At 57.7% G+C, this 25,296-nt stretch overlaps 1 protein-coding gene across 1 annotated transcript; it reads right to left on the bottom strand.

The window, feature by feature from the left end:
• Window positions 1–5,625: 5,625 nt before the first annotated feature.
• EHD1 (EH domain containing 1) lies at window positions 5,626–24,486 on the bottom strand. Its single transcript, XM_049780975.1, has 5 exons — window positions 23,985–24,486; window positions 20,536–20,633; window positions 9,263–9,675; window positions 6,814–6,978; window positions 5,626–6,377 (listed from the first exon to the last, which is right to left on the bottom strand). Exons 1-5 carry the CDS (start codon window positions 24,386–24,388, stop codon window positions 5,853–5,855), a joined length of 1,605 nt encoding a protein of 534 aa, XP_049636932.1. The 5' UTR covers window positions 24,389–24,486; the 3' UTR covers window positions 5,626–5,852.
• Window positions 24,487–25,296: the final 810 nt, after the last annotated feature.

Here is a 25,296-nt window from a genome sequence, read left to right on the forward strand (position 1 = left end):
GATCGAACCCTGGTGGGCTGAGTGCTATTGGTAAATGACCTCTCTGTGTTCTGAGCCTGAGCCCTTGCAAATCTTGCTGGCCTTGGTGCAGATCTTCTTGTTTGTTTGTTTGTTTGGGGGGACACACCTGGCGGTGCTCAGGGGTTCCTCCTGGTTCTGCTCTTAGGAATCACTCCTGGCAGACTCAGGGGTCCCTATGGGATGTCAGGGATCGAACTCTGGTGGGCTGAGTGCTATAGGTAAATGACCTCTCCTCTGTGTTCCGACCCTGAGCCCTCACAAATTTTGCTGGTCTTGGATTTTGTTTTCTTTTCTTGTTTGATTTGTTTTTTTTTTTTTTGGGGGGGTGGGTATACCCGGCCGCACTCAGGGGTTACTCTTGGCTCTGCACTCAGAAATCACTCCTGGTAGGCTCCAGGGACCCTATGGGTTGCCAGGAATCGAACCTGGGTAGGCCTCATGCAAGACAAATGCTTTCCCTACTATGCTATTATTCCAGCTCCTCGTTTTCTTTTTGTTCCATTCGATCTAGGAGACACTTAGATGAAGCAGGGTCAGCTACACCAATTGGGGAGGTGGACAGACAGGCTTGGAAGGACAAAGGTTGCTGCTGCTGCCCCCCTGGAGCCAGCTAGGGTTAGGGCTGGTCACTCTCTCTGGGTCTAAGTCTAGAAGGGAACAGGCCACGCAGAGGTCGGTGCAGGGCCAGAGGGAGTACGGGAAAGTGGGTGGGTCTGTCCAGGGCTATTTCTGATTTCTGCCAGCTGTCCTCCAGCTGCCACTGCATCAAACACCATGGGACTCGGGTGCTGTCCAAAGAAATTCAATGGACGTGCCATTTGAGTGAGTTTAGATTACACTTTTCTTCCAATAAAAGGTCGCTGTGTGGGCCCGGAGAGATAGCACAGCGGCGTTCGCCTTGCAAGCAGCCGATCCAGGACCAAAGGTGGTTGGTTCGAATCCCGGTGTCCCATATGGTCCCCCGTGCCTGCCAGGAGCTATTTCTGAGCAGACAGCCAGGAGTAACTCCTGAACACCTCCGGGTGTGGCCCAAAAAACAAACAAACAAACAAACAAAAGGTCGCTGTGAGGGGCCGGAGAGGTAGCATGGAGGTAAGGCATTTGCCTTGCATGCAGAAGGATGGTGGTTCGAATCCCGGCATCCCATATGGTCCCCTGAGCCTGCTAGGAGTGATTTCTGAGCATAGAGCCAGGAGTAACCCCCGAGCGCTGCCAGGTGTGACCTCCCCTCAAAAAAAAAAGGTCGCTGTGACAGAATCTAGTACAGCGGAGTCATAAGACAGTGCATAGGGCTCTTTCTTGCCTTGCATGCAGTCAACCCGACTTCAATCCCAGCCACATATATGGTCCCCCAAGTTCTGCCACAGAGCCAGGAGTAATCCCTGAACCCTACTGTGGCCCCCAAAATATATGTGGGGGGGTGTTTCCTGCAAAGACAAGACCAAGTCTTGGAATCCCAGTTGAGTCAGGGATACTGTGCTAATGTCCCTGCCAGTGCGCCAGACTTCCGCAGGGAGTCGCAGCATTTGAGCTCCTCGGAGTTGCAGGGGACTGTCTCGCCCAGGTCAGCCAGCTTCAGCCAGGGGAGCTCAGCCCAGGCCTGAAGATAGCTTCACTGCCTCATTGTCTCCGGGACAAGAGTTGGCGAAATCTGTCCTCCCTCCCTCACCTGTGGCTTTTCAGGGTCTAGTGGAAGAGCCCACCCTCAATGGCCACTAGGGGGCGCCAGAGACCGGCGGCTGCCTCTCCGGAGATCAGGAGGGAAGGAAAGTGGATGGAAGGTGGTGGCTGCGCCACTAGGGTCCCAGGGCCAGCAATCAAGGGCATCCTGGCTTACTCTCTAACCCACCTGCTCCCCCAACTCTGGGTTCTCACAACTCCACGGCGTGTGACAGAATCGGGATCTGGGACCCTGCCCGGGTCTTCCTGGGCCAGAGCACTACTCAGTGGAGTCCTTTTAGTCTTTATTTATTTATTTATTTATTTATTTATTTATTTATTTAGGTTTTTGGGCACACCCAGCAGTGCTAGGGGTTACTCCTGGCTCTCTGCTCAGAAACTGCTCCTGGCAGGCACTGGAGACCATATGGGATGCCGGGATTCCAACCACCGTTGGTCCTGGGTTGGCCACTTGCAAGGCAAATGTCCTACTACTATGCTATCTCTCCGGCCCCAAGTCCTTTTAGTCTTAACAGTCATCGCTTCTCCTTGGGGACATCTGTCCAGAACTCCACATGCCTGGTACCAGCGACAGGACTGGCCCTCGCATGGATTATGTTTGTCGAAGATGTTGGGTGTAAGACCTCTTACTTCCCTCCAACGGGTAAAAACCACCTCCTTCCCTCCTGTCATCTGTGATCATGTCTCACCAGCGAAGCGCATGATAAATCAGAGCAGTTTGAAAATCGGGGATTATCTTGGTGCCCTGGTCCATAGAGGCGCTGTGAAGGGAGAGCCCCATGTTCATTCTCACACCCTCAGTTCCAAGCTCAGTTCCCTGTTGGAGTGGGCTCTGGTGCAGCCCCAGATTCAGCCTTTGGGACTGGAATTTGCACTTTCCTTGCAGGCAACCCACCAGGAATCCCGCCCACCAGGTGTGCCCGCCCCTTCAGGGTAATCCCTGTGCCAGCCCAGCTAGGGGGAACCTGCTGCCACCTCGTGGCACATCTGTCCTGTTTCCGCAGGTAGCAGCCCTTTGGGGCCCTAACACATGCCCTGGAGATCTGCTCAGCCTGGCCATGCCTGATGTGCCCCCCAGTGGGTGCTCGGTGAGGGGCAGGTACAACATAGCCTCCATCTCCTCCTCACACTCCACTCCTGTCCTGCTCCCTGTGCTGTGCTGAGCCTTGAACTTGCCTCCACTTCGTAGCATTTAAAAAAATGTTTTATTCTTTGTTTTTGGGCCATACCCAGTGGCACTCAAAGTTCTGCACTCAGTAATTACTCCTGGCAGGCTCGGGACCCTATGGGAAGCTGGAGATTGAACCCAGGTCAGCTGCATGCAAGGCAAGCACCCTTTCCTCTGTGCTATCACTCCGTCCCGGACCCTTTTTAATTTATGGTTTTTGGAAAGAAGAGAAAGGATTCCACATGTGGAGAGGAACTTAGCCTAGGACTGAATTCTGCTTCATAGCATTTCCAAGTGATTCTGATCTTGCCTTTCTGATCTGATCGTTTTCGTATCCTTCTAGAAGCCTAGAAATAGTGGCTTCCTTTGAAGCTGTGGAGGCAGATGGTGCCAGCCTCGAACTCTGCAGTTCCAGGTTTGGTGCCTGCCAGCAGCAGGACAATGTGTGAGGCCATCCATGCTGGGGACAGGGGACAGGGAAGGCCAGACAGGGGCCTTCCAAACTGCAGAGTTTGGGTGCTGAGAGAGAAAGAATTCAAGGAGCAGGTGTTGCAGGAGTGTGGACAGGGGAAACCCCAAGTGCCCTGGAGCACAGCCCTCAGGTCCTGGCATTAGCTCAAGCTCAAGGCCGACTCCCCTTCTGCCCTCCCATCCATTCTGTGTGTGGCAGCATCAGACCTGTGGCTTCCTGTGCCTCTAAAGTCCACACTCAACCCAGTGATGCCCATAGAAGCTGCTGCAGGAACCCAGGCCCGGCCTGGGAGGGCCCTGCCCAGCCTGGGTTGGGCAGCAGGTGACCTTGGCCAAGAAGCATGAGGAGGTCACAGAGAATTCTGGGGGGAGCACTGTGGGGAGCAGGGACAGCTGACCACATACACAGTTTCTTGAAATGTTTTTATTGGGACTGATTGGAGTGAAGGGGGGAAGAGTTGGCCTGTGCCCCCCCTCTCATTCTGGAACCGCTCCCTGACATCCAGCAACAGGGTGGTCCTCCAGATGGGGGTGCAGATGGTAATTTCATCTCTGGCTCCCTTCCCCAGCAGAGGGGGGGCTCCCACGCTCTGCAGCCCAGCACCCCACGTGCTTTTATCATTATCAATCCCTCTGTACACAGGAAGCCAGGCCCCACCTCCACCCGGGGGCCACCACCCCTCTGGTCCCCGGCGCCTCCAAGTCTGTGGGCAGCTGTGGGGAAGGGTGGGTGCACCCCTCCTTGGTGCTCTGGGAGGTGGGTGGGGGCCTGTTTCACCGCCTCCTCTTACCCCCACCCCTGGCCAGCCGCCCGAGGCTCTATAAAGGTGGCCAGGCACTGAGGAAGCAGGCTGGGGAAAGAAGGGCTGGGTGAGGGCTGCAGGCAGAATATGGGTCTGTCCACTCTGGGCCCAAAACAGCCACTGAGGGTCTGGGGGTGCTCCTGGGGGTCCCAGGCAGCTTGGCATGGTGGGGCTCGAGGCGGGGGGACAGCCACATGCTGCCTGGTACCCCATCACACTTGGACCTAAACCCAACACAGGGTCCCTGTGGTTGGTCACCTGAGAGGCTCCAGCCATCCACCCTCATCCCTTCCATCAGCCCTCCCGCACCCCTATCTGCTCCCCATCTGTGCCCACAGGAGGTTCCACCCTCTTAATTGTTATCTTGTTGCTGGGGTGCCAAAGCTCCTCCAGGCTGTCTAGACCCCCCACCCTGGGGCTACAGAGCCCCAGAACCTTATCTGGCTCTTGCCCCACCAGGACGGTACCCCCCCCCCAAGTACAGGAAAGCACAGGCTCACCCCTGGGAGCAAGTCACAGTGCAGGATTCAGCCAGGTTTTGCCCACCCACACCCACAACCCCTGAAAATTGGGGTGCAGGGGCCAGGAAGGGCGCATGGAGCCAACCAGTCCACCACACAATTCAATGTGTCTTTAATGCAGGAAAAGTCTCCTTTCGTAGCTTTTGCTTCCACAGGTGAGTGCGGCTAAGCCAGCGCTCAGAAAGTGGCACCCCACAAGTGGCACCGTGGTCCTCACCCAGAACTGTCCGGAGTGTGGGCTGAGGCTGTGGGAGGCCCCAGGGAGAGTGAAGAGCAGCAGGGGGGGGGGGGCTGTTCCTGAGACTTTCCTCTCTGGAGTGATGGATGGCCCCCACCTGTGTTCTCAGCTCCAGCCAGGTCCGGATAGCTGACTTGGGCTGGAGGGTCCGGGGCCCATTCAGGTCCTGCTCCGGATTGGTCTGGGGAGGCCTGGGCAGGGGGCATTAGTGCCAGTTCCCCCCACCTCATAAAGGAGAGGAGCCTGGTCCCTGTGATGGGACCTATGGCTCAGGAGGAGCACCGAGGAGGGGCCCAGACTCTGGGGAACCGTCCCCCCAGGTGTGGGCGACACCAGCCGAAAGGCCATCACAGCTTGCTAAAGAGTGTTCGGGAAGGGGTAAGGCTGGCCCATACGTGAGGGGCCCCTAGGTCCACAAAAAAATCCTAGCTTATGTTTTTCTGGAAGACGTTTTCTCAGGGGTTCCCCCCCCTCAAACGGCAAGGCTTTGCCTCGGTGAGAAGAGCCAGAGGTGCAGGGCAAAGCTCATGAGACGGGGCAGGAGGTGGGGGCACCGGGGGGGCCCAAGCAGCAGCTGATCCAGGAGCATGGAGAGAGGCTGAGCCGGCAGAGGGCAGACAGGCACCACCAGGCGGTGCCATGGAGCCTGGAAGGGGAGGTCAGGCTGGCCGTGGGTGGGGTGGTCAGATAGAGGAGGAGGATGAAGAGGAGGCTAGAAAGAAGACTGCCTCGAACGGTATATATTAAAAATATCCACAGTTCTGATGCGTGAAAATTTCCGCCTCCACCCCAAGCGCCGCCCCGCCCGACCAGCCACCCTTGCCGGGCCTGGCACAGCCCGTCAAAGAAAAGAGGGCGCCTGTCCGCTGCTCGCGCCGAGGCCAGGGCCGCTCGGCCTTTATGGACCTGGAGAAGTGGGGCGCCTCCCCCCCCCGCCCCGCCGGCCCGGCTCACTCGTGCCGCCGCTTGGAGGGCGGGATGAGGTGTGGCGGCAGCTCGGAGGGCAGCTCGTGGCCCTCGAGCTTGACCTTGATGAGGTGGTTGGCCAGCGCGAACTCCTCGTCGTCCAGCAGCCCGTCCTTGTCCACATCCGCCAGCTTCCAGATCTTGCCCAGCACCGTGTTGGGCAGCTTGGACTTGACCATCTCCTTCTTGGCACTGGCGCCCGTGATCTTGCCGTTGACGGGCGACAGCGTGTAGAAGATCTCGTCGTACGTGGGCTTGTCCTTGCCCACCACCCACTCGACGTCGTCGATGCCCTCACCCGCGCCCTCCCCGTAGCCGTGCCCAAAGGGCCCGTTCATGGTGCCCTCGAAGGCGCCGCCCTTGACGGCCTGCGAGGGCATCTGCGACTCCTCCTGGCGCACCATGACCATGAGGCGCGCGATGTCGTTGGCCAGCATGTCGTCCACCGTGTCCAGCAGCTTCGGTTTCAGCGCCTGGAACTTGCTGAAATCCTGGGTCTGCAGTAGCTCCTGTGTTGGGGGGGAGGGAGGAATCAGTATTTTGTGTGTGTGTGTGTGTGTGTGTGTGTGTGTGTGTGTGTGTGTGTGTGTGTGTGTGTGTGAGAGAGAGAGACTGGGGGACATATGCTTGTGTGTGTGCACGTGTGTCTGCGGATTCTGTGGGGGCAGAACCAGAACCTCAGAGCCCTCCAACCCCCACATCAACTGGGCACCTGTGTGAGCCCCCCCACACCCCTGGGCCTTGGCTCTGAGCCGGCACCAGCATGAGGCCAGCACCTCCCTCCCTCCCTTCCTCCTAGGATACTGGGAGGATGCGGGGCGCCTGGCACGACTCCCCCTGGCTGCCGAGGTGAGTCACGAATTCCCCTCAGCCTAGTCACAGCCAGCTCAGCTCCCCTCCCTGGGTCGGGTGGGGTCCCCGTCCTGGTCTAGCCCTGGGGCTTGCCTGCATTTTGCGGAGGCTGGGGAAGTCTCCGGGCGAGATCTGGTGCTCGCGTTCGATCTTCTGGTAGATGTCGCCCAGGTTGTTGACCAGCTCCTTCTTCTTGCTCTCCTTCCCGAACATGTTGGGCATCTCCTTCTTGAGGGCACTGATGATGTAGGCGTGTACCTGGGGGCCCAGGGGAGGGATCAGTCAGGGGTGCTTTTCAGACGGGCCTTCACATCTGGATCTGGCCAGGCCTCATGGGCTGGTGGGTGACTCAGGACAAGTAAACCCCCGGGAGCTGTCTGAGTGGTGACACCTCACACCTGCATTACCTAGTAGGGGTACCACACCCCTCGGGCCCCTCCAGGGCCCTCATGTTCTCTGTCCTGCCAAGTGGCTTCTACATGGGACATAGGCAACCCTTTCCTGCTGGCCAGGTTGCCTGCCCATAGCAGCTGCCAGAGCCCCCACACGGGTCAGGGCACCTTTACTGCTCACTCCGCAGTGGTCAGTGCTGGGTGGCAAAGACAGGGCCACCTGCCAGGACAAGAGAGTCTGGAGAAGACTGGTGGGGTGAGAGGGCTGGCTGTGGGGTCAGGGCCTGCCTGCAGCCCGGGGCTTCTCAGGAGGGTGGGTGCATGCCTGCAGGCCAGGGGATGGCCTTCAGCTGAGGAGAACAAGTGAACCCCAGTTCTGGAGACAGGCCTTCCTCTCCCACTGCCCGCTCTGAGCCCATCTTGGGTTTACTCAGAGCCCTTTTCTTGGAACCAGCCTCATCCCCAGGAAGGTTCTAGAACTGAGATCTTTAGGAAATCTTAGACCGTTTTTGGGGAGAAGGGAGACGGGAATACACTCAGAAAAATCTCTTGGCAATGTGTTCTTGGAGGTCCGTGTGGTACCAGGGACAAGCCATGGGTGACCAACATGCAGCCTATGCTCAGCGTCCTCAGAGTCACCCATGCCCCCAGAGGGGCTATGAGTGGGCACAGAAAGGGGAGGAGAAGGGCCAAAGAGATAGCATGGAGGTAAGGTGTTTGTCTTGCATGCAGAAGGTCCGTGGTTCAAATCCCAGGATCCCATATGGTCCCCCGAGCCTGCCAGGAGCGATTTCTGAGCGTAGAGTCAGGAGGAACCCCTGAGCGCTGCTGGGTGTAACCCAAAAAACAAAACAAAAAAAAAAACCAACAACAAAGAAACAAAGGAAGGGCAGGAGAGCCCAATGCTTAGCTGGGGTGAGGCTAGGGTCTGAGGATCTATGTTCTATGTGTAGCTCAGGGCGGCAATGAGGGACTAGAAAGGCGACAACAAGGTGTAGGAAGGAAGTCACTGCTTGGGCCTCGGGGTGCAGACAGTGTGGGTGTCTGCTCTGGGCAGCGACTCCATGCCACACACGGGCAGCGGGGCCTGCGGGCAGGACTGGGCCTGCCACCCACCAACTGGCGCCACTTCTTGGCCAGGTGATTGTTTTGTTTTTGTGTTTTTTTTGGGTCACACCCAGCATGTGCTCAGGGGAACCTCCGGCATGCAGAACCTGAGCTCAGCTCATGGTGCCGACTGTTGGCTTGTTGGTTTTTTTTTTTTTTTTTTTTTGGGGGTGGCTACACCCAGTAGTGCTTTTTGGAAACCCAGGGTTTCCCAGGATGAAACCCAGGGGTCTTACAGGCAAACCACTTGGCCCACGGAGCTTCCCCTGGTCAAGCAGGTGACTATTTCGAGCCTGTCCCTGAAGGGTCACTCTGGCTGCCCTCAATGACCAGTGTCTTCCCCATATTTGGGGGACATCCACACTTGGCGGTGCTCAGGGATTACTCCTGGCTCTGCACTTGGAAATCACCCCTGGCATACTCAGGGGACCATATGGGTTGCCAGAAATTGAACTGAGGTCCGTTGGGGTTGGCTGCATAGATCCAGCTCCCCAGTGTCTCCCCTTAGTCTGTGGACCCAAACTCTACAGAAGGGTCCAGAGTGGATAGCAGAGCGGGGAAGGCATTTGCTTGCATGGAGCTGGCTGACCCAGGTTCGATCCCTGGGTGACTCCCAAGCACAGAGCCAGGAGTAATCCAAGCACCACTGGTTGTAGCACCCAAACCAAACTGCAGCAATTCAGATGCTGCTGAGAGCCTGTCCTGGGGTGTAGGGGGACAGTATACAAGACTGCGGGGAACCCCCAAGATTCTCTCCACGCACTGCCCATAGCAAAGAACAGAACGTAAATGCAATGCAAGGATCCAATATCCTTCCTCTGACTGTTCTGCTGCCATGCTCGGTGACCACTTTAGCCCGACAAAACAGGGAAGTTGAGGCACGAGAGAAGTCCTGGCTGCACCCACCACGCTTTCCTTCCCAGGTAACTCCGGGGTCTGCACAGTTGGGTCTGGGGCCTCTCAAAGGACCTGGAGGACTTCCCGGAGACCGTGAACAGGACCTGGGGGGGAGAAGCCCCCCCTCCGCCCCGCCTGGCCCCTACCTTGGCCAGCCTCGCCCTCTTGATGAGGTCATTGAGCTTGCGGAGCGCAGCGTTGCGCGGCAGGGACTGGATGTCCTTGAACAGGTCCTGCTCCTCAGCCTCGAAGAGTTTGCGGTTGTCGGGGATGAGCAGCGGGTGGGACCAGAAGGAGCCGATGTAGACGCGGACCACCTCGGGTGTGTTGATGATCTTGCCCAGCGACCACATGAGCGCGCCGTAGACGCGCATCAGCTGCTGCGTCTCGATCTGGTCGGCCTTGTTGAGCACCACCCGGATCTTGTCCTCGTGGTTCTTGAGCGCCTTGATGACCTCCGAGAACTCGTCCGAGATGTCCAGCTTGTGGGCGTCGAAGAGCAGGATGATGCGGTCCACGCGCTCCGCGAACCACTCTAGCACGGCTGCGAAGTCGTAGCCTGCGGGATGGTGGGGAGAGACGGCCTTGAGCCTCCGCTCTCAGCCCCGGGGTCAGGGGAGCTTCCTGAAAGTGCCAGGTGCTCCCCACTCCCCCCAGGAGCCAGAGCCTGCTTTGCACGTGGCCAGCCCGGGTTTCAAGCCCCGAACTCCATGTGGTTTCCCAAGCGCTGCCAGGAGGGATTCCTGAGCACAGAGCCAGGAAGAAAGAAGCCCTGAATATGGCTGGGTGAGGGTCTCCTCCCCCCCAAAAAAAGAGCAGGGTGCTGGTGGTGGCCGGAGCAATAGTACAGCAGGGAGGCAGTTTCCTTGCACACAATCAACCCAGGGCTGATCCCTAGTATTCCCATATGGTCCCTGGAGCCTGCCAGGAGTGATTCCAAAGTGCAGAGCCAGGAGTAACCCCTGACCACCACTGGGTGTGCCCAAAAATCAAAACAGAAAGTGAAAGAGCCATCAAACCCAAGAGAGAGTTCTGGAGATAAGGCACTGGCCTTGCAAGCTGCAAACCCAAGTTTAATCCTGGCACTGTCTATAGTCCCCTGAGCACCACCAGGCGTGATCCCAGAACAGAGAGCCAGGAGCAAGTACTGAGTACAGCTAAGAGTGATTCAAACTGCCCTACTCCCTCAAAAAGCTGTTGTGGGGACCCCTTGGCAAAGACTACGTTTCCCAGGCTCTCCAGCAGCAGCAAGGCCCTTGAAAGGTGCCAGTGGCCTTTGCCCTTTCCATGTGCCCTGAGGACTGGAATACATAACGTGCCAGCAGGAATGGAAGCAACCACTTTTTTTTTTTTGGAAGCAACCACTTTGAATTCTGAGGTTAAAGTGGCACTTCCCAGTTAGCCGTGGATGGAAATTTTCTCTGAAAACCACCTGGTATCTCATTTAAATCAATGAAGTTGTGGGATGGGGGGTCTGTTGCTTTCAATTTGCCTGTGTCTCGCAACAACGCATCTGTATTCACTTCCGTGGCGCTGGGAATGAACACTAGTGCCTCGCCTCCCATATTCCAGGCAAGAGCAAATGCTGGCTGTATCCCCAGTTCTATTATGTATCTCTAAAGACATTTCCTGGGGTCAGAGTGAGTGATGGGACAGCAGGAAAGGCTCTTTCCTAGCACACAGTTAACCCAGGTTCAATGCCCCCAAATACCACATAGCTCCCTGAACCCTGCAGGGAGTGATTCCTGGAGGGGAACGTCAGAAATATGCCACACCTGAGCACTGTCAAGTGTGTGGTTCCCAAAAAAAAAAAAAAAAATCAATAAAATAGGGTCATGGGGCCGGAGAGATAGCACAGCGGTGTTTGCCTTGCAAGGAGCTAACCCAGAACCTCAGGTGGTTGGTTCAAATCCCGGCGTCCCATAGGGTCTCCCATGCCTGCCAGGAGCTATTTCTGAGCAGACAGCCAGGAGTAACCCCTGAGCACCGCCGGGTGTGGCACAAAAACAAAACAAACAAACAAACAAAAAAACCAGGGCCAGAGCAATAGTACAGCAAGTAGGATGCTCACCTCGCTTGTGGCCAACTGGATTTGATCCCTGGCACCCCCATATGGTCCCAAGCTCCACCAGGAGTGATCCCGGAGCACAGAGTTAGGAGTCAGCCCTGAGCATTGCCAAGTGTAGCCTCCAAACAAAAACTAGGGGCCAGAGTGGTGGCGCAAGTGGTAGGGTGTTTGCCTTGCACGAACCGACCTAGGATGAACCTTGGTTCGATTCCCAGACATCCCATATGGTCCCCCAAGCCAGGAGCGATTTCTGAGCACATAGCCAGGAGAAACCCCTGAGCGTCACTGGGTGTGGTCAAAAAACAAAACAAAACAAACTACTAAAAAAATGTTCTTCCTTTGGGGCCAGAGAGTAGAGGCTACTAAGGTACCTGTTATATTTCTCTCAACCCTGGTCTGATCCCCTCACACCACATATGGTCCCCCACAAGCATTGCCAAGAGTCACTGAGCACAGAACCAGGCAAAGGCCCTGAGCACTATTGAATGTGGCCCACTCCCGCCACCCAAAAGAAAGTATTTCCGCTATGGGGCCAGAACTAGCTCAAGAGGCTGGACGAAGCACAAACTTTGGATGCAGGGGACCTGGGATTGACCCCCCCCCAGTCCATCCACCTGGTGTCCCCGAGCAAGCCCTGCCAGGAAGTCCCGGAGCACAGAGCCAAGAGTAGCTCCCAGCACCCTTGGGTGTGGCCCCGAACAAGCGAACAAGCAAACAAACAAAGGTTTCCACGGAAGCAGGAGAGCTGCGGCCTTTCCTGTGGGAGCACTGAGGGACGCCCAGGTCCCAGGTCCCAAACGGTCACCGCCTGTCTGGACAGTTCCAGCCAAGCCGGGACCCAGAGCAATGGTAGAGCCTTTGCCTGAATGGAGCCGACCCAGGTTCAAATCCCTGGCATGTCTGATGGTCCCCCGAGTACCGCAAGGAGTGATCCCTGAGCAACTCAAAAGTGTGGGGGCCCAAGTCCCGCACGCCCAATAATTCTGGACAAGCTTCCTTGTCCCTGGACTCAGTGTCCTGGTTCTTTGCCGGTTACCTGGATGTGCAAACCAGTCCCCTAAGACCAGGAGGCCAGTCCCACAAAGAACCCGGGTGTGCCTGGCTTCCTTTCAGACCAGACGCCTCAGGCCCAGCAGCCTAACTGCCAGGCATGGCCCTAGTGGCCCTGGCCGGGAGCACTGAGGTGTGGTCCTATAACTAAGGATAAAGAGCACTTTATGCAGACAACTATCATTAAAAGGCTGACTAAAGGGTCAGTTCATTCTCCCTTCCCCACCCAGTGGGGATTCCACCCCTCCCACTGACTTTGCAGGCATTTTTCTCTTTTTTTTTTGATTTTTGGGCCACACCCAGCTGCGCTCAGGGGTTACTCCTGGCTATCTGCTCAAAAATCGCTCCTGGCAGGCTTGGGGGACCATATGGAATGCCAGGATTTGAACCATCTTTGGTCCTGGGTCGGCTGCTTGCAAGGCAAGTGCCCTAACACTGTGTTATCTCTCAGGCCCCATCTCTCAGCATTTTTTCTAACAACTCTTCGAGTTCAAAAAAAACGTATTGAGGGGCCGGAGAGATAGCACAGCGGCGTTTGTCTTGCAAGCAGCCGAACTAGGACTAAGGTGGTTGGTTCGAATCCCCGAGTCCCATATTTTGGGGGGTGGGGGGAGTTCCACACCTGGCAGTGCTCAGGGGTTACTCCTGGCTCTGCACTTGGAAATCACCCCTGGCATGCTCAGGGGACCATATGGGTTGCCAGAAATTGAACCGAGGTCCGTTGGGGTTGGCTGCATTGATCCAGCTCCCCAGTATCTCCCCTTAGTCTGTGGACCCAAACTCTACAGAAGGGTCCAGAGTGGATAGCAGAGCGGGGAAGGCATTTGCTTGCATGGAGCTGGCTGACCCAGGTTCGATCCCTGGGTGACTCCCAAGTGGTCCCCCATGCCTGCCAGGAGCTATTTCTGAGCAGATAGCCAGAAGTAACCGCTGAGCACTGCAGGGTCTGGCCCAAAAACCCAAAAAAACAAACAAAAAAAAATGTATTGATCATCAAAAGGACACTCTGGAAAATGAACCAGCCCAGCTTGTTCCGAGAGAATGACGGGGCCAGGCCTCAGATCAGATGGTGCCTGCCAGCTACTGAGTCCATACCTGGGGCTGGGGGCTGAGTATAGGGTTTTATTTATTTATCTTGCCAAAAAAGCAGGACAGGGGCCAGAGTGATAGCACAGCCAGGTACACCAAGTCTGCCAGAAATAATTTCTGAGCACAGAACCAGGAGTAACCCCTGACTGCTGGCAGGTATAGTCCAAACCACCCCCACCCCAAAACCAAAGCAGGGCAGAGTGGCAAGAAAGGGGCTGGAGGAGCCGGAGAGATAGCATGGAGGTAAGGCATTTGCCTTTCGTCCAGAAGGACCATGGTTCGAATCCCAGCATCCCATATGGTCCCTGAGCCTGCCAGGGGCAATTTCTGAGCATAGAGCCAGGAGTGACCCCTGAGTGCTGCCAGCTGTGACCCAAAAAACAAAACCAAAAACAAAAAGATTAAAAAAAAAGAAAAGAAAAGAAAGGGGCTGGAGTGAAGGCACAGTGGGGAGAGCACTGACTTCTGACTGAGCCCGGCATCCCATATGGCCCTCTGAGCATCACTGCGTGTGACCCCCAAACAAAACAAAGTGACAAGAACAAAGGCCAAGGGCCTACAGCCTGAGGGGTGCCCCACAAACCCCCCCAGGAGCATTTTATTTTTATTTTTCACTCAAGAATTTGGGAGTCACATCCAGCAGTGCTCAGGCATCATTCCTGGCTCTTGTGCTCAGGGATCACTGCTACTGGGGCTCAGGGGACCCAATAAGGTACTAGGACTGAACAGAGGTGGGTCCCCTGCTCTCAGGCCCCTTGTGATCATTTCCAGGTAAACAAGTGTGTTGCCCAGAGAGCCTGTGGAGGCCGGTGCCCCGAGTTCGATTCCTGGAACCATCAGGTTCCCGAGTATCTCTTGGGGAGCCAGCCTTAGCTAGGCACAAAGACAGGGCAGTCCCCCAAATGAATAGACAGATCAGGGTGAGGGCTGGCACTGTGCCTGTGAATGCCCATGAGCTGAGTGGGTGTGCAGGCTCTGTGCCGAGGCTACTCTTGCCCTTGTCCCTTCGTGGTCAACTCAACACCCACAACACCCTCTGCTATCAGGACAAGACCTGGGCTGGCCACACCCACCAGCTTGGCCAGTTCGAGGAAAACCCTGCTTCGAGGTCAGCATGAAACTCCTACGAAACGGGGCCCAGTGCTCCCAGCCTGGGCAAGGTCCTCCTGCCCCATTGTCAGCCTGAATGGAGCCGATCCCCCTGCAGAGGTGAAGGAGAATGAATGTAGGGGCGAGCTGGGCACCCAGTTCTGTGTAAGGAGACAAGTTATTCCTGCGCCTGCCATGGGCCACCACCTCGGGCCATGGGTTCCAAAGTACGAGGCACCAGAGAACAGGGAGCAGCTGGCTGGGAAGAGCACGCCCTCCCACCCTCCCCCGGGCCCTGCACGAAGCTGTCAGCAGAAAATGGGATTTAGACAGAGCCAGGCTCAGTGGGAAGGGGGCTGGGGGTCACTCCGCCTTTTATGGCCCAGGCTGCAGAAATGCTGACTCAGACAGTGCTCATGGCACCTTCGAGCAGTCATGGGGCCCCACTGCACCCCTCAATCAGCTATTTGTCCTCAGACCACCCCTACATGGACGACCAGGGAGCCCCACAGCTGGAAGGTGGACCAGCCGGATTCAAGGTGCTGGAAACAGGGGCGTCCTGGCGGGCTGGCTCAAGCCCATGTTAGCTTTGGCCTGGGAGCCAGAACAGCGGGTGGGAAGCTGAGGTCACCCCAATTCCACACAACATGGGCGGGAGGCTGGGAGGAGCGAGGGATGTTGGGGAAGAGCTGATGGGTCACCCAGCGTGCCGCTTACACCCCCACCTCACCCCACCCCCGGCACCTCTGAGCACCTCAAGCTGGAGCCAGCAGGGCCAAGTCCATTTTAACAGGTGAATGAAATTTCCTGTTTATTGGGGAAAGTGCACCCGCTGTTGGGGAGGGAGACGTGGTGGCTGGCCAGGCACACCCAGAGGTCGCCAAAGAGGCCACAACACAGGGCCGGGCCAATAGCACAGCGGGGAAAGCATTTGCTTTGCATGCAACTGACCTGGGTTCGATCTGTGACATCCAATGTGGTCCCCGAGCCTGATGGGAGTGATACTGGAGTGCAGAGTCAGGAGTAACCCCTGAGCACCACTGGGTGTGGCCCAACAAAGGGCCACAACAGACTTCAGGGCTGTGGAGATGGCTGGGAACCACCCCGGGACCAACCTGTGCCCACTCACCACCTCCATGATGCTCGCCAGGAAGCCCCCTCAGCCTGCAGCCATCAACACAGGCCACACCACTTACTGTCCCTCCTGGAGCTGGGAGCAGGGGACAGGCAGGGGAGTAGAGGCAGGGACAGAGTGGGAAAGCTCACAGGCTGGCACCCCCGCAGAGCCTCCAGGCTGTGGGGCACATGAGCACCCCGATGTTCAGCACCTCAGCAAGAAGGAACATTAAACTTGGGCACCAGACACCCCCAAGGCATAGCGTCCCCCATAGTCAAGCACAAGTCATGGCTTGGAAAGAGGGGGACGAGGGCTTCACCAATCCCCACAAACAGAGGAGACACAGTGGGCTCCGGGGGAATGCTAACCCAATGGGAAGAGAACAGGGTCCAAGCGAGAGGGAGGTTCTGAGCCCCTCAGCAAGCAGAAAGGGCCGGGGCCAGAGCCATAGAACAGCAGAGAGGGCATTTGCCTTGCAATAGGCCAACCCAGGTTCCATCCCCAGCATCCCTTAAGGTCGATCCCCTGAGCCTACCAGGAGGGATTCCTAAGCACAGAGCCAGGAGTAACCCGAGTACAGTCAGGTGTGGCCTAAAAACAACAAAAAACCTAAGCACACAGGAGGCCACCCCAAGGACCCTGGCCCTTGAGGCGGAGAGTGGGAGGTAGCAGGGTCTCTGCATCTATTGGGGGACAGCAAGAGGGACTGAAGCCTGGGTGTTGGGCTGGTCACACAGCAGCATAGCTTCGGACTCAGACATGGGGGTCAGCTACCGGGGGGAGGGTCCCAGCCACCGTGTCCGGCCCTGAGTGCTCCCTCCCCTCTTGGCCTGCCGAAGTGCTCTCTTCCCATCCCAGCGAGGTGAGAGGCAGCAGCTGGGGGAAAAGCTGCTCATTCATTCCAAAAGTTTCTAGAACACGAACAATGAAGGGTTTGTCTCCAGGCTGCTTTTGTTTCCTGCCATTCAAGCCGAGGGGCCCCGGTATTTCTCTCCCGGCTCTGCACCACACACGGTGGGGTGGCCGGGAGAGCCGAGACAGCTCCGAGGGCTGCGACTTCTCCAGTGCAGTGCGGGGACGGAACCCGCGCCCTCACGCATACAAGGAGCCAATCGGCCAAAACAAACCAGTTGGGTTGTGTGGCTCCTGCGCTGGGACCCCCACCTCAGAGAGAGCTACGTGCAGGGACAGCCCCACGGGGAGGGCAAAGGGGCCCCCTGCTTCCAGGGAGGCTGCCAGTAAAATCCACACAGATGCTGGCAGTCACCAACTCGGGGAACCCCACACCCCTAAATCGGAAACTCAAGGCCTCTGACCTCCAGATGGCAGGATAGGGGAACCATGGTTACAGCTGCCTGCCAAGGTACCCTCAACCTCCAGAGCTCAAGCTACCTTGAAGGCTCAGCTCTTTCCAGAAGGTTCCAGAAAGGCCAAGCTCAGATCTTCTCAGTGGGCTGCCTGAGGGAGGGGGAAGGAAAGACAGTCGGACTGGAGAGACAGTGCAAGATTGAGGCACTGGAGGTAAGGTGCCTGCCTTGCCTGCGCTAGCCTAGGACGGACCGCGGTTCGATCCCCCGGCATCCCATATGGTCCCCCAAGAAGCCAGGAGCAACTTCTGAGCGCATAGCCAGGAGTAACCCCTGAGCGTCACAGGGTGTGGCCCAAAAACCAAAAAAAAAAAAAAAAAAAAAAGATTGAGGCACTGTCCTGGCATGAGGGCAACCCCGGTTCATAGAGTGGCCCCTGAGCACAAGGCCAAGACTAAGGCCTGAGCACTGCTGGGTGTGGCCCCAAAGCCCAGGCACAGACTTGGTGAGTCAAGGTGGTGTTTCCATCATGGATTTCGGCCCCACTAACTTCCCTCAGCTGTGCTGGCACCGCCTACAGACACATGGGGAGGAAGGACGGATGGACAAAGCCTCAGTCAGGCCCATATCAGCTTCCTGAACAGCCGTTCTGAGCTTCAGTTTTCCCTCAGTCCCGAGAAGCTGCCCGTCTGTCCTGAGGCCACTATTGGTGTTTTCAAGACTTTTGGTCCCACTTGGTTCAGATCTGTCCTGAGGCTCTCTCTGGGCCTCATGGTGCAGCCTCTGAAGGGGACACAATCCGAGAAACAGCGCCTGAGACCCAGATTCAGCACAGGGCCTGGAGCAGTGGCGCAAGCAATAGGGTATTTGCTTTGCACGCAGCTAACCTAGACTGACCTCGATTCGATCCCTTGCCATCCCATATGGTCCCCGGAGCCAGGAGCGATTTCTGAGCACATAGCCAGGAATAATCCCTAAACTTCACCGGGTGTGGCCCAAAATCCAAAAAAGAAAAAAAAAGATTCAGCGCAGACGCTTGAGGTTGCACGATCAGCTGCCCCATGCAACAGGTGTGGTACCGCCAGCTGGTCCCGCCACCACAGGCCTGCGCCCGCCCATCTGTCCGGGGCTCGAGCCCAGCTGTCCCGCTGGACCCGGGAGACCCGTGCGGGGCTGACTAGAGGACCCTGGGGTGAGGCTGTACCTGCCTCCCACTTCCTGACACATCAAGAAATAAAAAAAAAAGGGGGGGGGGGAGTCTTCCAGGGGCTGGAGTGATAGCAGACCAGGTAAGGCACTTGCTTTGCACATGGCCGATTCGGGTTCTATCCCTGGCATCCCATATGGTCCCTGAGCCTGCCAGGAGAGATTTCTGAACAGAGCCAGGAGTAACCTGAGTGCCACCGGGTGTGCTCCCTGTAAAAAAGAAATAGACGAGGAGCCCCCACACTCAGTCATGCACCCCGGTTGGTCCCAGCTGCCCACATCTGTGGCCGGAGCCAGATACAAGGAGCCCCCTGCAATGTTCCTTATCGTCACCAGCGGCAACAGAAAACTCCCCGAGTGTGGAAGGCCAGCCCTTGGCTCCCCACCATTCTTGGGGGTTTCTGGGGGGGCTCAACTTCATCCTGAAATACTCTAGGCCAGCCCAGAGAAGTGGCGGGGGGGGGGGGGAGCCAGGCTGAGTGGGTGGTGGAGGGAGCACACCTGAACTCCCCCCAAAGGCAGTTCTAGGGGTGAGGCGCACAAGATGGCAGGACCCCTCCTCTAGGCTAATACTCCCATTTCTGCCAGAATACTCCCCACCCAGGCCATGGGGCCCTGCTTGCCTCTCCGCCATGCCCTGTGGTTAGGTCGGGGGCCAGTGCTGGAAGTGGGGTGTCGCCCAGGTGACATGTACCCCACCCCTACAGCCACCAGCACCCCTCACCTCTGGAGCTCACTCCAGCTTTTGAGAGGCATGGGATGCCAACTGAAAGCCACACACAGCAGGGACGGAGCCCAGAGCTTGCCACTGTGCTTGGGGATTAGGGGGCCAGCCTTGGGGGCGTGACTCCAGGGACACTGGGGGAGGGTGGGATGCATCCAGAAACCCTACTTCTGTCCCTCCCAAACAGATGATGGACAATAGGCCAGGGTGCAGGGAAGAGGGGTTCACTCCGAGCAGAGCCCTCTGTGGGCAACACCCCATCCCAAACCATGAAAATCCTCTCTCACTTCTCAATGGCTTTAAGCCCTTGAGGCCTGACTCGAATGCAGCTTGGAAGGAAATAGTGCTCAGGAGAGGTGTTTATGCCAACCCTGGAAGTGCTCTGGGGCTATGGCTCACAGGACTCCCTGTGATGATCCAAACCAGGGTGGCAGGGGCTAGTTGAGGGCATTAACTGCCTCTCTGGCCCAGCCCCTACCTTTTCATGTAAATGAATTTACTTTTTTTGTAGTAGCCGAAAGTGATGTGCTATGGGGCCCTGAGCTCCAATAAGTGTCATCAAGGGAGTTGAGTGCTAACCCCGGTTACTGGCGAGGCCCAGGAGATTCTAAAACTGGTCACCCCCAGAACAAAGGGTCCCCACACCTGCAAGCCATAGTCGGTCATTGACTTCAACAGGCAAAGCTCAGCAAAACACAATAGTCCAGAGGTATGGAAAAGATTTACAAGGGGTGTTTTGGGCCTGGTTTGGTTTGGTTGGGGGCAACACCCAATGATACTGGGGATCAAGCCAGGGCCTCCCACGCGCAAAGCACACTCCAGCACTTGGGTCCGATCTTCTTGACCCAAGATTTGCAAGCCAATGCATTTATTTACTTATTTCATTTGGTTTGGGGGCCAGACCCCGCGGTGCTCAAGGGTTCCACCTGACTCTGCACTCAGGAATCCCTCCTGGTGGGGCTCAGGGACCCCTACGGGATGCCAGGGATTGAACTCTGGTCAGCTGCTGTGCAAAGCAAAAACACCCTTCCTACCCACTATGCTATCATCCAGGCCCCAAGATTTGCAAGTTAAATCATAAGCACACCAGGCTGCTCTCCAGGAAGCCCCAACTTTGGTCCCAATCCATCCTCCCAGGAAAGCTTGGCCGAAGCCGCCGCTCTGGGCAAATCCCACCCTCCCTTCCCCAGCCCGGGGCTCCTGTCCAGCTTTGGCAGCTAAAACATCCCATGCCATAGGGTCATCCCGCATCATGGGGCCCCGAAGCTGAGGGGCCCTTCCCGCCTCCTCGGACAACCACAGAGCCTTCGATTACTGCCCCTCTGGCCTCCAAGCTGATGCAAGCACTTCCCACCAGCCCCCAGGTTTCGCAAGTTCCCGCCTGCTTCTCATTTTTGGCTGGAGCCCTGAGTCCTGTGGTGTGGGGAGTTTTAAGTGAGGAATGTCCCGACTCTAGGAAGCCAGGCAGGGCATTGAAACATGGGCAAAGGTGAATAAACCCCAGGGGAGCCCAGGCCCGGCCCCCCAGACTCAGCCAGGCAAGCCCAGGCGCCTAGAGCCGGAGTGAGTGATCCCAGAGTGAGCTTGCAGGCCCCGCCCCATCCTTCCCTCCTTGCTGGCAGGTCCCAAGGGTCACCTGAGCCCAGAGTCCAGGGAGCTACAGAGGAATGTGGGAATGCAGCGTCAGCCTGCAGGCAGGGAGGGTGACAGGGAGTGTGGGTGCCAGTGGTGGCCGTGAGGTGACATTAGGTGGGGACAGACCAGCTCACCTCGGCTAATGCGCTGCTTCTCTCCTGACAGGATCCCTGGGGTGTCGATGATGCTAATACTGTCCAGGACAGGGTTGGGCAGCTGAGCGCACATAAACCTGCAGGAAAAATGGAGTGTCAGGGATACGAGGGGTTCCCCAAAGCCCAACCCAACCCTCTTCCTTTCCAGGAGTCAGAAGGAGGCCGTCTGGGGTGGCCGTTTCCAGGGAGGTCAGCAGACTGCACCCACATTCTGTGCCGGAAACCCCCCACCACAGGCTCCAAGCAGGGCCCCAATCAGCACTTCCCCCCAAGGCCACTGGGTTCAAGAGTTCAGCCTTAGGGGGTGCCAGTCAGAGACAATGAGTGCAGCTGCCTTGGGCACCACCAGCTCTAGGAGGGGGTGAAACCCCCCAAAATTCCCTGATGAGGGATCAACCCCTGGGATAAATTTTCACTCCTAAGAAACCCTCCTGGTAAGATACCAGAAGTAAAAAAGAACCCCAGGTACAAAAAAGTTTGGGAAATGAAGGTAGGGACTTGCAGCACCCCATTGTCTGAGAGTGGTAGCAGGAAACCACAGCAGGGCTGAGCCCTTCTGAGGCCAGAACAGCCCAGAAGGGCCAGGGGCGGTCCGACTGATAGTAGAGACTCTCTGTGGGCCAGAAACAAGAATCCTTTAAAGGCCGTCTGAAAAAGGTCCTGTGAGCTGAGAATATACTGAGCCATTGTCTGCTGTAGACTCGGGTTGAATGCTGCCTTCCCAGCAGTGGGTGCACCGTGTGCCGCCCAGCGTCTCCCCTCGAATGCTCCAGCCCAGTGACCCATGGCCCAGAGGCTAGGCCCTCAGTGCCACTGAGCCCAACCAGCTGACCTGCAGGCTGGGGGAACCCTAGGCCTCACACTTGATGCCAACCAGCAAGCCAACCCTGGAGAGTTCAGTGCAAAGGCGACCCCAAGAATGGAGAAGGGACCCCCAGGATGCCCCAGTGACAAGGTGGCTAGGGAGGTGGGCAGTAGGGGCCACAAAGGTCTCATCCCCAGAGACTGTGGTTGTATAAGGGGCAGAAGGGGGCGGGGCCGTTTCGAAACAAGGCCCCCTGGGATCTGACCAGACACTCTGCCAGCCACTGCCATCTGACTCCTATCTCCTAGCAGCCACTTAGGGAAGAACCCAGGACAGTCAAGTTTATGACTCAGTGGTTCTGGAGAAAAGGCCTTTTCAGCGCCCCACCTACTGGAAACCCCCAGGCTGCCACTGGCACACGGGCAAGCCCCTTTCTCCAAGGCCAAGGACATTTGGGCCTTCTGGAGAGGGTGGTGGCATTGGGAGCCTCTTGTGGTCCCCAGAGCCTAGGGACTTAACATCATCCTAGAGCCTGGCTGGGACCCCAAAGAACTGTTTTGGGGGGCAGCAACAGGTGCTCCTGACTGCATGCTCCAGTGTGCATACACTAGGGTAGCATAGCAGATGGGCTGGGCTGAGCAGAGGCTCCCGGAACCAACAGAGGGAGGGGACGCCTTCAGAATCCAAAGTGTCGGAGTTCTGTTGCAGCTGGGGATACTGTCTGCCTTCAGAATCGAAAAGTGGGTCATGCACTTTCCAGAAAGATCTGCTCTTGGCAACACCAAGTGGAGATGCACTGGGGAGGGTTCAGGTGGTGGAGCAAGTGCCAGGCCCTGAGTTCCACCCACAGCCCTGCACACACACACACACATACACACACACACACACACACACACACACACACACACACACACACACACACACACACCCCAGTAGGTGTGGTCCCCACTGGGAGGAAGAAAAATAAAGTGATCAGGGTCCCGGAGAGAGCTGGGAGAGTCAGAAGATTGAGGGGAGGGAGGTGCGCTTGATGCGCCAGCTCAGCCTGGCTCACCAGAGTGATTCCCTGAGCCTCTGGCGGGGTGGGGTGGGGGGGTGGGGGGGCAACATGCCCAGAAATAATTAAGTCGGAAGGACAACTAAAGGGGTTAAAGAGATAGCACAGGGTAGGGCATCTCTTGCACACAGCCGTCCTAGGTTCTATCCTGGGCATCCATTGGGCTCCCCCAAGCTATCCAGGAGATTCCTGAGCATAGAACCAGGAATAATCGGGTGTGGCCCAAAAAACTAGAGGGGAAAAAAAACACCAAGGCCAAGTGAGTAACCTCCAGCTTCTGAAAGTGCTGCAGGGAGGGGACCGTGCTTGGAATTCCCTGCACTGGCCAAACTTTCCCTGAGACCCCAGGGCTCACTCACAAGGGCTGAGATCAATTCCGATGGCTCTGATAACCCCGAATAACAAGCTTCAGAGTTCAGAGCCCCGCCTCAGTTTCAGCCCTGGACACAGAATAAATAGGCAGCCTCAGTGTGATGGGGGATAAAGTCAAGGGCCCCACTAAGGTCATCAGAGGGGCTGGGGCAGGCTGGGCTGTCCACCCACTGTGCTGGGCTGTCCAGGGCCTTCCAAGGAATGTACGCCATAGGGTGGGGTCCCAGACAAGGATTCCCTGAGGCTCTCCCGGGCCCCAGACTTCAAAAGGCCCAGGGGGTGCGGTCACTGGAGAGGGAGGGAAAAAGATTTCGGAAAGCCTGCTAAGAAGGCTCTTTGACTCTTAGTTAGACAGAAATTGGACTTGGCTTTGTGCGCCTTACAGGGAACTCAGTGCTGCTGCCCGATCACACCATCTATGGGGTGGGTGGAGCGAAAGGGTGGGCGGCCCGGACCACCCTCTGAAATGCGGAGCACCCCGTCCTTCCAAGCATCCGGAGGAGTCTCCTCCAATGTCCTCAGAGGCTGGCCGTATGCCCCAGACCCTCAGAGCAGGGAGAGATCCACACCCCGGAATCCACTGGGGCAGCCCCAAACTCAGCTGATCTTCCTCGTCTCGTCCCTCCTCCACACAGAACCTCCGCCCAGGGGAAGCTAAAAGCTGAAGGCCAGGCTCAAAGTTTCACCGGATTTTTCCATGACACAGAAAAACCAGATCCCTGACCCACTGGGAGGTTCTGAGAAGCCCTCTTTGAATGAATGAATGAATGAATGAATGAATGAATGAATGAATGAATGAATGAATGAATGAATCAGGAGCGTCCAGTTCCCGGTGGCAAGAAAGGGGCCAAACCTTGGGGCTTGCCAAACCTTGGGGTTTGTTTTGGGGACCCCGAAAAAGGTGGCCTTGGCCTGGACTCCAGATCGCTTTTTCCCTGATCGGTGGGGGCGCCGTGGGAGTTTAAAAACTGACTACGAGGCAAAACTGGGGGGTGTCTGAAACCGCTCCAGGGATCCCACAGAGGCGGCTGGGGAGGGAGCCAGGTTCCAAGGAGGAGGAAGATGCAGAGGGTCCCGCCAGGTCCTCGGAGACAAAGAACAGTGGGGGGCGGCGACCCGGGGGGGGGGGCCAGCACCCGGGAACACACACACACACACTTGCACCCCCAGATCCCTCTGCCCACTCCTCGGTACCTATTGAGGAAGGCGTTGCCGAAAGCGTTGAGCTTGCGGAAGGGGCGCCGGGGGTCGACGACCAGCGCGTTGCCCGGCACCACGCCCTCGGTGGGGCCGTGCATGACGGCGATGAAGGAGTCGGTGGTGGGCTCGGGCCCGATGCGCATGCCGGGGAAGTCCTGCTCGATGAGGTGGCGGATGAAGGTGGTCTTGCCCGTGCTGTACTGGCCCACCAGCAGCACCATGGGCTTGTTGTCGAAGTCGGCGTCCTCCAGCGCCGGCGAGTGGAACTCGTGGAAGCGGTAGTGCTCCTCGAGCGGCAGCAGCTTCTGCGCGTACAGCTGCCGCAGGCCCTCGGCCACCGTCTGGAAGAGCTCGGGCTCCTTCTTGCGCCGCGCGTCCTTGCTCACCCAGCTGAACATGCTGCTGACCGCGCGGCCCGGCGGCTGGGCGGCTGCCGAGGGTGGGAAGAAGACGGAGCGAGCGGCGCTGAGCGGGCGGACGGGCGGACGGATGGACGGACAGATGACAGACGGACGGACAGATGACAGACGGACGGCCCGCACTGCGCAGGCGCACGGCTCGGCCCCCCGCCGCGCAACGCCCTCTGTCGAGTGTCTCCGCAGCCCGCGCACGGTGCTCGCTTTTATACGCGCCGCTGGCCGCCGGAGGAACCGCCCGGACCCGCTGCGGGTGTCAGCCGCCGCCACCAGCACCACCGCCCCCGCCTCCGCCTCCGCCGCCCCTACCGCGGCTGCGCAGAGCCCCGGGGGCGGGGTCTTATGGGGGCGTGGCCCCGGGCCTCGCGCCACGTCCTCCCCTCCCGCGCTTCCCATTGGTCGGTTCCAAATCTCGCGAGATTGGCACCTCCCCGCCACGCTCCCCGGTTGCCGCGGCAACGGCGCGCCGCCAACGTCCCGCCCCCTCGCCTGCGCTGGCTCGCGGAAGTGCTGCTGCGGTTGAAAGGGCGGGAAAGCTTGCTTCGTGCGCGCGTGGCCACGCCTGTTAAACCGCCCGGCCTCGGCGCCTCTCGACCCCCGGGGGTTGGGGTTCACCCCCTAAAAAATCATCCCCTCCAAAGATCCTCCTCTCCTCTCACCTTTGAGCTGCTTCTTGGGTTGCTTTGAGAGCAGGAGCGACAGGAAGGAGGCGGGAGCAGAGAGGGAGGGCGCAGACATCCTAGGCTGGGCCGGCTGGGATTGGGGGGCAAGGAGGGATGGGGAAGGGGGTGAGCCCAGGCCAGACTCGGGGCTTCCCTAGCCGCCCCCCCTTGAGCCCAGACCCGAGGATGCCAGTGGGGTGGAGGAGCAGGAAGAGGAAGGAAATGCAG

The sequence above is a fragment of the Suncus etruscus genome, chromosome 9 (assembly GCF_024139225.1).
Source record: "Suncus etruscus isolate mSunEtr1 chromosome 9, mSunEtr1.pri.cur, whole genome shotgun sequence".
Taxonomy (NCBI): domain Eukaryota; kingdom Metazoa; phylum Chordata; class Mammalia; order Eulipotyphla; family Soricidae; genus Suncus; species Suncus etruscus.

Excerpts from the sequence above, each read along its gene's own strand:
- EHD1 (XM_049780975.1), bottom strand. The coding sequence starts at position 24,388 with ATGTTCAGCTGGGTGAGCAAGGACGCGCGGCGCAAGAAGGAGCCCGAG. Across the intron at positions 6,979-9,262 it reads AGAGGGCGAGGCTGGCCAAG|GTACACGCCTACATCATCAG; the intron begins GTAGGGGCCAGG and ends CTGGGCCCCCAG. Across the intron at positions 6,378-6,813 it reads CCAGCCTCCGCAAAATGCAG|GAGCTACTGCAGACCCAGGA; the intron begins GCAAGCCCCAGG and ends CCCCCAACACAG.